We start from the raw sequence: 13,502 nt of genomic DNA on the forward strand, positions 1-13,502 counted from the left end.
AGGTTGTATACCAACTTGAGTTGACACTAATGTTAATAAGTTCTGATAACCCCCTACCATGGGACCAAACAAGAATGTCTGTTTTGTTTTGTTTTTGTTTTTGTTTTTGTTTTGGCCTAGAGGTAAAACAGAGAAATGGTATTTAAGGGATTAAAATTAATCACTGTATTTTCTTTTCTAAAAAATTGAAAAAAAATTTTTTTAAGACTGAGGTCTCGCTATGTTGCTCAGGCTGGTCTCCAACTCCCGGCCTCAAGTGATACTCCTGCCTCAGCCTCCTGAGCGGCTGGATTTACAGGCATGCACCACTGCTGGATCACTGCATTTTCCGTTAATATCATGCTTAGCCCCAAAGTAAACCTGTTTTAATAAAAGATGCTGGACTTTTTTAGGAATAAACACTAGCACAATGAACATGTATCTTCTGTGCTTTATTATCCTGTTTGTATCCTAGTTTAGCCAAAATGCTTTCCAAGTCCGACGGAGGCTTCTTCTAGAAGCCATCTTTCAGAAGTGGGACAGTGATGGCTCAGGCTTCCTGGATCTGAAGGAAGTTGATGAACTCTTATACACATACAAGGAGGGAATGGAAAAAGAATCTATGAAGAAAGGTAAAATATAACAATGTTCTTATTTAAATTGTGGTAATTAACTTGGCTTCAAGTTTCCCAGTACACATATACAGTTAAAATACTGGTTATGCTAAAGCCACGAGACAACCCTTCATGTCTCCTAGTATAGCTATACATTTATCTTATTTATTTTTAATTTCTAAAAATAGAGATGGGAGTCTCACTGTGTTGCCCAGGCTGGGCTCTAATTCCTGGGATCCAGTGATCCTCCCACCTCAGCCTCCTGAGCAGCTGTAACTACAGGCACCTGCCAACTGTGCCCAACTCTGGCTCTAATCTTTTAAGTGGAAAGTAACAAGTGTTGGCAAGGATGTGAAAATATTAGAAGACTTATGCATTTGTCAGCACAGTCAGAAGTGGAATATGTTGCAGAATGCTTTGTCCAAAATCTTAAATCTATATAGTTATATTCCTTCTGTATACCTGGCTACTCTCACTTTTAAGATTAAAAGAACCCAAGCCATTCCACAGTTCTGCTTGTTCTCTCTTCTTGTTTATCTCTTTGTCTTCACTGGCTTACAAATTTCTCTTCAATTTACTAACTTCTTATTCTCCTTAGTGACTTTTTATGTATTATATTTGTCTCTTATGACCAATATTTACCAGTCAAAAGCCACTAAAATTCTCATTCCAGTATGATAAATTCCTTTCTTCATTTTATTAGATCTTAATTTAAATTATTTTTCTCTTCACTGGGTTTAAAGATTTAGCTGGCTAACTTTGGTGTACCAGATTTTCAGTTTTTAAAGTATATAGTAAACAAGGGAAAGAACTGTCAAGGTTAGTTAAGTTCTTCAGCCCTTTCAAAAATCATTGTATTGGTTGAGCTTCAAATGTTCCTAAGTTTATCAATTGTCATGTTCTCTTCAGTAACTGTGTCTTCTACAAATTTTACATTATACTACCTGGCTTGTCTTATGATATATCCAAAGAGAATTTACTTAATGAAATTCCAAAAGACATAATGATGTGATTTTCACTTATAAGATGGGCAAATTTCGTAACACAAAGCCACATCCTACAGAGAACACTAGACAGTAGTTATAGCAGCTGGGTTCCAATACTGGATCTTCACTAAATGATCCTGTGATCTTTGGCAAGTTCCTTAACCTCCATAGACCCAGGTCTCCTTGTTTGTAAAATGAAGGCTTTAGATATGATGAATCTTAGAATTTAAGGAACCTAAGGGTAATGTTATAAGGAAGTCCCATAGATTAGATGATATGGAATCCAATTACATGGAAGTATATGGAATCATATATATGAGTAAGGTATAGCAATAGGGACAGATAGATAGCATAAAATATGAAGGATTAAGCCCAGCAAATGAGAATAAGGACAGCAATGAGGAGGCAGAATCTGCTGCCAGATAAAAATGCCTGCAAACAAGAATAATTATTCTCTCCAAGGGCAGGCTTATACAAAATGACTCTCAATAAACACATATTGGTAGCCATTTGGTCTGAGGAGATGATTGCTGAGCTGATGGCAGTATGGAAGAAGAAAAGCAGATTTATCCTCTTTAAAAAGGAAGAAGATTCTAAATTTCAAGCATTGCTAATAACTTATTGGCAAATCTTCAAACAGCTCTTTTGTTTGTTTGCTTGTTTTGCTCTACTCTTATTGCTTCTTTGTCCAAGATTTAAAATTGGGATTTAAGTAGCATAAAATCATAGGATTAGAAGTTTTTAGAAAGGTTTCTGCTGGTGTCCTCAAAATGGAAGATTTCTATATGGAAGAGGAAACTTGAAACTTTTAGTCTGTCATCCCCCTTCCCCCCCAACCTTTTTTTTAGAGACAAGAGCTCACTCTGTTGCCAAGGCTGGAGTGCAATGGCATAATCATGGCTCACTCCAGCCTCTATCTCCCAGGTTCAAATGATCCTCCCATGTCAGCCTCCTGAGTAACTAAGACTATAGACGGTGCCACCATGCCTGGCTATTTTTTTTAAGACAGGGTCTCACTATGTTGCCCAGGCTGGTCTTAAATTCCTGGGCTCAAGAGATCCTCCTGCCTCAGTCTCCCAAAGTTCTGGGATTACAGGTGTGAGCCACTGCACCCAGCCTCATTTCCCCTTTCATTCCTGTCTGATACAACCTAATCTTTTTGGGCAGAAACATCACAAATAAAAGCTATAGAACATGTGACCTGTCTGCATTGTTGAATTTAATGGAATAAGTAATTTTTTCTCCATTACTCTTCATAGGATAGCTATTAACATTATTGGGTTTGCCTTTTAATTTTCTATTTGAATGACTAAATTTGCTTTAATATGTTCATTTCTATTTCAGTAGGACATTTAACTCTTTTATAATTAAAACATTTTAGAAACATTTATTTCGGTAACATCAGCAAGATGGCCAACTAGAAGCCCTTAGGGCCTGTTTCCCTCACAAAGACAAGCCAGAACAACAAATAAACAACTACATTAAGAAAAATAACTGAGGGAGAGTGCCATCTTGCCTCAGAGGAGTAGCAGAAATCCTGGTGAGCACAGAAACTCAAGATGGCCACATAGAGAACAGAAGGCAATGCCAGGTCTCCACTACCCCATCCCCCAACCAGGATCAGGTGGGAACTGGGAAGAGCTTCTACCTATGAAGTGAAAGTAAGCAAAAGGATCCCAGCAGCCCCCATCGACACCCTGGACACCTACACAGCTCACTACTGGGGTCCCCTGCAGTCCTCACAGGCATTAAGCCCAGCTGAGGGAGCTGCCTCTAGACCACATACCTGTGCTCTCCCCAGAGAAGAAGCTGACACAGTGCCCTGACCCTTGTGGCACATGTGGCTACTGCACTACACCAACTTGGGATTGGAACTACGGCTGGAGTGTGTCTTTCTCAGGGGTGAGTAGTCACGACACCCCTTCATCCCTGGGGCTAAGCCACCACCAAACCATCTCAGGCCAGTGGCCCAGCATCCCCAAGCGGAGCTGCAAGCGCTCTTCCACATGAGGCCAAGTGGAGGTGGAGTCACTCCATCTCCCTCTCCCGTCATTCCCTTGGGCCAAAGCTGAGACAGTACTTTGCCTCCTAGAAAAACAATTCATTGGCCACTCAAAGCAGTCATTCCTCCTCAGTGCCTAAGTTGAAGAAACTCCCTGCATCCCAAGAAATGGTGCCTTGGCCACCCCCAGCCCTGAACTGAAGCAGCACATTGCCCTCTGGGAATTGGTACCCTGGCCAAACTGAGCTGCTACACAACCCAGTGCTGAGTTGATGTCGTAACCTGTGTCCCAAGGAAACAGAGCATTGGCTGAACTAAGGAACTCTGCCTTACAGTCCAAACAACTCTAGTACCTGGCTTCTCTGGAGCTGTACTAGACCCCTAGAGTCTGAGTGGCTGAAATACCCCTCTCCCTGGAAAGTGGAGTCACTGCTATTCTTTTCCTTGTACTTCCTAAGGCCCGAAGAACAGCTGTGCTCTGCTTTTCTGGGTTACTTGCTGCCATTGTACCTGGTCTTACAGTGTCTTGGATAATGCTGAGCCCCACCATTCCATGGTCTTGTGTCACTACTACACAGTGCCTCATGCCCTGAGACCTGAGTTGCCTTTGAGTTTTATTTGTTTAGGTTCCCATATTGCAACCATATCCTCCTCCCGGGCCCAAACCTCCACAGCAAGCTTCCTCTCTGGAGTCAGGCCAGTGCTGTGCCCTGCCCCCCAGGGGTAAAATCACAGCTACAGCCCAGCCTCCTGGGCTCAAGCTGCTAGGACGTGCCTCAGAGTCACAGATCGTGTCTCTATGGGCAACCTACACCCAACCTTGCCACAGAAACCAAACCTGCACCCCAAGACTCAGGAGCCACAATAAGTTTGGGAGATCCTGTGCTTAGGACCCTAACCCCACACCTGCTCTGAGCAACTGCACCTGGAACCCAGTGCCACTGCAGCTGCTTATAGGCCATGTCAGACCTGACACCAAGAGGGATCCCCCTCAGCTAAGTTTCCCCATTGTGGGGAAAACAAGAGTAGGAGGACTCCAAAAGCCCTCAACTTCAAGGACATTAATAACATATGCCGCTGCTGCTGCTCTCACAAACTTTCTACAGCCAAGGCCACTGAGGTGCCCACAGGTATTGCTGATGTTGAACACAGTTAAAGAAACTGCACAGAGACTATACCATTTCACCTATCTGGAAACAATGTGGCCACATCCATCCCAATGAGCACACAAAATTTCAACTACAGGTGAAAATCTTCCTCTATAAAAGCCACTCTAGAAAGTTTGGAAGAGGCAGTTATTCCACCAAGTACACAGACATCAATGTAGGTACACAAGAAACATGATAAAGCAAGGAAATATGGCACTACTGAAGGAATATAACTCTCTAGTAACAGACACTGAAGAAAGGAAATTAATTAATTGCCAGGAAAGGAATTTAAAATAATGATCTTAAGGAAACTCAACAAGACAAGAAAATTCAGGTTGACAGTTCAACAAAATCAGGAAAACAAATCCCCATATGAATGAGAAATTCAACAAAGAGATGGAAGTCATAAAAAAGAAGCAGACAGAAACCCTGCAGCTGAAGAATTCAATGAATGAAATAGAAATACAATAGAGAGCTTCACCAGCAGACTTATTAATCAAGCAGAAAAACTAATCTCTGAACTTGAAGATAGGCCATTTGAAATTACCCAGTCAGAGAAAGAAAAAAGAAATAAGATGAAAAAGAGTGAAGAAAGCCTACAATTATAACTATTAAGTGAACAAATATTTGTATTATGGGACTTCCAGAAGGAGAAGAGAAGGGAAAATATGTTGAAAACCTATTTAACAAAACAATAGCTAGAAACTTCCCAAGTCTGGGGAGACATATGGACATCCAGATCCAGGAAGCTCAAAATTTCCCAAATAGATACAGCCTAAAATTCCTCCCCAAGGCAAATTAAGGTCAAATTGTCAAAAGTCAAAGACAAAGAGAGAACTCTAAAAACAGCCAGAGAAAAGTATCATATAAGGGAAAACCAGAGAAAAGTCACATATAAGGGAATCACCATTAGACTAACATTGGAGTCCCCATTAGAATAACAACAGAATTTGTTGCAGAAATCTTATAGGCCATAAGAGAATGGGATGATATATTCAAAGTGCTGAAAGAAAAAAAAAATTTGCCAACCAAGAATAGTATATACAGAAAAACTGTCCTTCAGAAATGAGAGAACAATAAAGTCTTTCACAGATATGCAAAAACTGAGGGAAAGTATCACCACTAAACTGGCCTTACAAGAAATGCTCAAGGGAGCCCTATATCTGGAAGTGAAAAGATGATAATCACTATCATGAAAACATGCAAAAATATGAAACTCACTGGTAGGGCGGATATACAAAGGAGAAATAAAAGAATCAAATCCTATCACCGAAGAAAACCAGTACACTGCAATACTAATAAGAGGGGAAAAAAGGAACAAAGGATATACAAAACAACCAGAAAACAATTAACAAAATGACAGGAGTAAGTACTCACCTATCAACAATAGCTTTGAATATAAATGGATTAAATCCCCCACTTAAAATATATAGATTAACTGAATAAATTAAAAACATGACCTAACTGGCCAGGTGCAGTGGCTCATTCCTGTAATCCCAGCACTTTGGGAGCCGAGGCAGGTGGATCACAGGGTCAAAAGATTGAAACCATCCTGGCCAAAATGGTGAAATCCCATCTCTACTAAAAATATGAAAATTAGCTGGGTGTGATGGCACGTGCCTGTAGTCCCAGCTACTTGGGAGGCTGACGTGGGAGAATTGCTTGAACCCAGGAGGCAGAGGTTGCAGTGAGCCAAGATTGCACCACTGCACTCCAGCCTGGGTGACAGAGCCAGGTTCTGTCTCAAAACAAACAAACAAACAAACAAACAAACAAACAAAAAATGACCTAACTATATGCTGCCTAGAAGAAACTCGGTTCACCTGTAAAGACATATGTAGACTGAAAGTGAAGGGATGGAAAAAGATATTTCACATGAATGGAAATTGAAAGCAAGCAGGAGTAGCTATACTTAGACAAAACAGACTTTAAGTCAAAACTGTAAAAAGAGAAAAATGTCATTATATAATGATAAAGGGATCAATTCAGCAAGAGAACAACTCTAAACATACATGCACCCAACATCAGAGCACTCTAATATTATAAAGCAAATATTATTAAATCTAAAGGAAGAGATAAACTCTAATACAGTAATAGTTGGGGACTTCAACACCCTACTCTCAGCATGGGACAGATCATTTAGACAGAAAATCAATAAATGGGACAGATCATTTAGACAGAAAATCAATAAAGAAACATTGGATTTAAACTAAACATTAGACCAAATGGACATAACAGATATTTATAGAACATTTCATCCAACAGCTAGCTGCAGAATACACCTCTTTTTTTTCAGCCCATGGAATATTCTCCAGGATAGATCACATGTTAAGTCAGAAAACAAATTTATTAAATTTAAAGAAATTGAAATCATATCAAATATATTTTCTGACCTCAATGAAATAAAAATAGAAATCAATAACAAGAGCAACTTTAGAATTTAAACAACGTGCTCCTGAATGAGCAGTGGGTCAGTGAAGAAATTAAGAAGAAATTAATTTTTTTTGTAATTTTTACTTTTTTACTTTTTAATTTATTTTTTAAAATTTCTTCTACTGAGGTCCCATGACATCATAAGATTTCTTGGAACGAGAGAAAATAGAAACACAACATACTAAAACCTATGAAATACAGAAAAAGCAGTATTGAAAGGGAAGTTTATAGAAATAAATGCTCACATCAAAATTGTAGAAAGGTTTCAAATAAACAATCTAACAATGCATCTCAAGGAATTTGAAAACCAAGAATAAACCAGACTCAAAACTAGTAGAAAAAAAGAAATAATAAAGATCAAAGCAGAAATAAATAAAATTAAGACAAAAAAACCCAAAAAATCAACAAAACAAAAAGTTGGTTTTGTAAAAGATAAACCATATTGCCAAACCATTAGCTAGACTAACCAAGAAAAAAAAGATCCAAGTGAATAAAATCAGAAATGAAAAAGGAGACATTACTACTGACACCACAGCAATACAAAGAATCATTAGTGACTATTACAAACTATATGCCAACATAATAGAAAACCTAGCAGGAATGGATAAATTCCTGGATACATACAACCTACCAAGATTGAAGCAAAAAGAAATAGAAAACCTGAACAGACCAATCACAATTAACAAGACTTAATCTGTAATAAAATGTCTCTCATCAAAGAAAAGCCCAGGATCTGATGACTCCACTGCAGAATTCTACCAAATATTTAAAGAATATCTAATATCAGTTCTTCTCAAACTCTTTTAGAAAATTGAAGAGGAAGGAATTCTTCCAAACTCATTCTATGAGGCCAGCATTATGCTAATACTAACACCAGACAAGAACACAACAACAGAAACAGAATTATAAGCCAGTATCCCTAATGAACATAAATGTAAGATTCTCAACAAAATGCTAGCAAACTGAATCCAGCAACACATTAAAAAGATCATTCACACAGAGAATAAAAGAAAGGCTGGGTGTGGTGGTCTTTACCTCTAATCCCAGCACTTTGGGGGGCCAGGACAGGAGGATCACTTGAGCCCAATAGTTTAAGACTAGTCTGGGCAACATAATGAGACCCTGTCTCTATAATAATAATAAGAAGAAGGAAATAAAAGATCATTCACCCTGATCAACTGGGATTTATCCCAATAATGCAAAGATTATTTAACATACAAATATCAATAACCATGATACATCCCATCAACAGAATAGACAAAAAATCATATGACCCTCTCAATAGATGCAGGAAAAGCATTTGATAAAATTCAATATTCCTTCATGATAAACACTCTCAACAAGTTAGGTTTAGAAGGAAAATACCTCAACACAAGAAAGGTCATACATAACAAAGGCAACATCGTACTAAATGGGGGAAAGTTGAAATATTTTTTTCTAAGATCTGGAATGAGAAAAAGATGCCCACTTTCACCACTTTTATTCCACATCCGTTTATTCTAGATGTCCTAGCCAGAGCAGTTAGGAAAGAGACAGAAATAAAGGGCATCTAATTGGAAAAGAGAAAGTCAAATTGTCCCTGTTGTAGATGATATGATCTTATATATAAAAAACCCTAAAAGCTCCACCAAAAAATTATTAAAACTGATCAACGAATTCAGTAAAGTTGCAGGATACAAAATCAACATATAAAAATCAGTAGGCCGGGTGCGGTGGCCCACGCCTGTAATTCCAGCACTTTGGGAGGCTGAGGTAGGCAGATCACGAGGTCAGGAGATCGAGACCATCCTGACTAACACGGTGAAACCCCGTCTCTACTAAAAATACAAAAAATTAGCCGAACGTGGTGGTGGGCGCCTGTAGTCCCAGCTACTCAGGAGGCTGAGGCAGGAGAATGGCGTGAACCCGGGAGGCGGAGCTTGCAGTGAGCCGAGATCGCGCCTCTGCACTCCAGCCTGGGCAACAGAGCGAGACACCCCTAAAAAAAAAAAAAAAAAAAAAAAAATCAGTAGCATTTCTATACATTAGCAATCAACCAGAAGAAAAAGAAATTTTAAAAGTAACCCCATTTACAGTAGCCACAAAAAAATACAATACATAGGAATAAATTTAACCAGGGAGGTGAAAGACGTCTACAAGGAAAACTGTAAAACGCTGATGAAAGAAATTGAAGAGGACACCAAAAAATGGAAGACATCTCACGTTCATGGATTGGAAAAATTAGACTTGTGAAAATGACCATACTACCGCTGTCGCCAGCTGCTGACGCGGGCAGGTCCCGTGTGGGGCTGCCGGTGCCGGTCGCTAGGGCGGTAGACATCACGCTGCGATTCTGGACCAGTGTCAAGACCGTGAAGACGCAGAACAAGGCGCTGGGAGTGGCGGTGAGCGGCGGAGTCGATGGCAGCCGGGATGAGCTGTTCCGCCGCAGTCCCTGGCCCAAGGGCGACTTCTCCAGCCGGGCCCATGAAGTGATTTCTCACATTGGCAAACTGAGAGACTGTCTTCTGGAACACAGGAAAGATTATATTAATGCTTATAGCTATACCATGTCTGAACCTGGGAGGATGATAGACACAGAACAAGACCAGATAGACCAGGATGTCCAGATATCCATGAGGACCTGTTCAGAAACAATTCAACAACTACGAACAGAAGCTCACAAGGAGATACATTCCCAGCAGTGAAGGAGCACAGGACTGCTGTTTTGGATTTCACTGAAGACTACTTAAAAAAAAACAGTGTGTAAACTTTAGTCAGAACAAAGAGCCATCCGAGTTAAGAGTGGTGGATAAGAAAAGATTATCTAAGCTGAAACCAGAACCAAATACAAAGACAAGAGAATCCACATCTGAGAAAGTTTCACAGAATCCTTCAAAAGACTCTGAAGAAAACCCTGCCACTGAAGAACATCCAGAAAAGATTTTGGCTGAAACACAACCTGAATTGGGAACCTGGGGAGATGGCAAAGGTGAAGATGAATTATCCCCAGAAGAAATACAAATGTTTGAACTGGAAAATCAGCGACGAATTGGTGAAATGAACAGCTTGTTTGATGAAGTGAGGCAGATCGAAGGGAGAGTGGTTGAGATTTCCAGACTTCAAGAGATATTCACGGAAAAGGTTTTGCCACAGGAAGCTGAGATTGATAGCATTCACCAGTTAGTTGTGGGGGCAACTGAAAATATCAAGGAAGGCAACAAAGACATAAGAGAGGCCATTAACAACAACGCTGGCTTCCACGTGTGGATCCTCTTCTTCCCCATGATGTGTGCTCCTTCTCCTTTCTCTTCCTTGACTGGTACCACAGCTAGCCTGGGCTGCGGGGGCCCAGCACGCGAGTCCTCATGGGCGCTCACAGACTGCGTACTCTCATGTACCCCTGGTGCTGGAGCATGGTATGACCAGATTTTACCACAGAGCCATTTGAAGAGAAAGGGGTTCAGACAGACAGACATATTCCCCCAAAAGGGATACCCAGGCCGGAAAAGAAAACAGTGGGAAGTGGCCTATGTAGCCATCATAAGGCTAGACAAACTGAATGCCGGAGCTGGTAATTAGTTGTTCCTGAACTTGAGGCTGCCTTGGCAGGGGGGCTGCTCCAGTAGCAGGGGCACAGCAGGTCTCCAGAGCCCCCAATTGTCTCAGGGTTCTAAGGAAGTCACTGACCTTTCCCATCCCAGTAGCTTCAGGGAAGAACATAGTTAATCACGTCTCTCAACAAATGATTACTTCTTTGTTTCCTTGTGGCTTCCTGTCTGTCTGAGTCAACCAATACAGACTCACCGGAACATAGAAAAGAAAATTCACATTTGCCTTGTTAATCTAATAAATACAATTACAGCCCCTTTAAAAAAAAGAAAAAGAAAAAGAAAATGACCATACTACCAAAAGCAATCTACAAATTCAACACAATCCCGATCAAATACCAATAGCATTTTTCACATAAATAAACAAAAAATTCGAAAATTTGGCTATCCAAAATGCCATGGATAGCCAAAACAATCCTGAACAAAAAGAACAAATAGATATCACACTACCAGACTTTAGAATATACTACAAATCTCTAGTAACCAAAACAGCATGGTACTGGCATAAAAACACATAGACCAATGAAACAGAATAGAGAACCCAGAAAGAACTCCATATATTTACAGCCAACTGATTTTCAACAAAGGTGCCAAGAACATTCATTGGGAAAGGGAGAGTTTCTTCAACAAATATTGCTGGGGAAATCGGATGTTCATATGAAGGAAAATAAAACTAGACCCCTATCTCTCATCATATATAAAAATAAACTCAAAATGGGCCAGGCACTGTGGCTTATACCTGTAATCCCAGCACTTTGGGAGGCCGAGGCAGGTGGATCACCTGAGGTCAGGAGTTCCAGACTAGCCTGGCCAACATGGCAATACCCTGTCTCTACTAAAAATACAAAAATTAGCCAGGCATGGTGGTGCACGCCTGTAGTCCCAGCTACTCGGGAGGCTGAGACAGGAAAATTGCTTGAACCCAGGAGGCAGAGGTTGCAGTGAGCCCAGATTGTGCCACTGCACTCCAGCCTAGGTGACAGAGCAAGATTCCGTCTCAAAAAAAAAAAAAAAAAAAAAAAACTTCAAATGGATCAAGGACTTAAATGTAAGACCCCCAGACTATGAAACTACTCATGAAAACATAAGGGAAACACTTCAGGACATTGGTCTAGGCAAATTTTTTATGGAAAAGACCTCAAAAGCACAGGCAACAAAAACAAAATTAGACAAGTGGGATTATTTCAAACTAAAAAGCTTCTGCACTGCAAAGGAAACAATCAATGGAGTGAAGAGACAACCTGCAGAAGGGGAGAAAATATTTTCAAACTATTCATCTGACAAGGGATTAATATTCAAAATATACAAGGAACTCAGACAAAGCAATAGCCAAAAAAAGAAAAAGAAAAATCAAATAATTCAAATGAAAAAAGGGTAAATGAGCTGAATAGACATCTCTCAAAAGAAAAATGATCAACAGGTATATGAAAAAATGCTTAACATCACTAATCAGGGAAATACAAATCAAAACCACGATGAGGTATTATCTCACCCTGGCACAAAAAATAACAAATGCTGGCGAGGATGCAGACAAAGGGAAACCCTTATACATTGTTGGTGTGATGTAAATTAGTACAGCCATTACTGAAAACAGTATGGAGGTCCCTGAAAACACTAAAAACAAAACTACTGTATGATCTAGTAATCCCACTCAAAGTATATATCCAAAAAAAAAGGAAATAAGTATGTCAAAGAGATTTCTACATTCCCATGTTTATTGCTGCATTACTCACAGTAGCTGAGATATGAGATCAGCCTAAGTGTCTATCAGCAGATGAATGGATAAAAAAAATTGGTCTATATACACAATGCAATAGTATTTAGCCACCAAAAAGAAAAAATTCTGTCATTTGAAGCAACATAGATGAGGTTGGAGGGCATTATGTTAAATGAAATAAGTCAGGCACAAAAAGATAAATGTTACATGTTGTTACTCATATGTTGAAGCTAAAAAAGTTGAGCTTATTTAAGGAGAAAGTAGAATAGTGATTACTAGAGATAGGGAAGGTTAAGGGTAGAGGGGATATCCAAAGGTTGGTTAATGGATACAAAAGTACAGCTAGATATGAGGCGTAAGTTATAGTGTTCTGTAGCACTGTAGAGTAACTATAATTAACAGCAATTTGTTGTATATTTTCAAATAGCTGGAAGAGCAGATTTTGAATGTTCCCAACACAAAGAAGTGATAAATGTTTGAGGTGATGTATATGCTCATTATGCTGATTTGATTATTATATATTGTGTACATGTATTGAAATAACACTCTGTATCCCATAAATATGGACAATTATGCATCAATTAAAAATAATAAAGGCAAAAAGTACAGTTGGAAGTAATAAAACATTTATTTTAAAACAAAACAACAAAAAGCATTTTGATGATACTTTTTGTCACAAAGTTACAGAAACCATGAAAATTAAGAGCCATAGTTATTTAAAAGTCTCATTGAAAAGCACACAAGAGTTTTTTAAAGAAACTGAAAACTGGACAAGTAGCTAGCATAAAACTCCTGTTGCTATTCCTTTGCTCCGGAACTCTGGAATAAAGAATCTCTAAGAAAGTCTTCCATCTTTCTTTGATTTCCATAACCTTGACACTTTTGAAGATTATAAGTTGGTTGCAGTATTCCTTCATTTTGATTTATCAACTGTTTCCCCATGGTTAAATTCAGGTTATTCATCTTTGTCAGAAATATATCACAGAAGCAATGCTGTGTTCTTCTCATTGTATCTCATCAGAAGTCCCATAGT

General features: G+C 39.3%; 1 protein-coding gene and 1 pseudogene across 9 annotated transcripts in view; both read left to right on the forward strand.

The window, feature by feature from the left end:
* Positions 1–13,502, forward strand: part of EFCAB5 (EF-hand calcium binding domain 5) — a 187,299-nt gene that overhangs the window by 128,277 nt on the left and 45,520 nt on the right. For all 9 annotated transcript variants that reach the window (XR_004179272.1, XR_004179271.1, XM_031657008.1 and 6 more), the window contains one exon: positions 455–611. Coding sequence is in view for 7 of the 9 variants with exons in the window: in XM_031657008.1 (XP_031512868.1) it covers positions 455–611 (157 nt within the window). In the remaining 2 variants the exon portion in view is untranslated. The remainder of the gene's footprint in view (positions 1–454; positions 612–13,502) is intronic.
* Positions 9,341–11,500, forward strand: LOC103878714 (annotated as a pseudogene).

Source organism: Papio anubis, chromosome 17 (genome assembly GCF_008728515.1).
Source record: "Papio anubis isolate 15944 chromosome 17, Panubis1.0, whole genome shotgun sequence".
Taxonomy (NCBI): domain Eukaryota; kingdom Metazoa; phylum Chordata; class Mammalia; order Primates; family Cercopithecidae; genus Papio; species Papio anubis.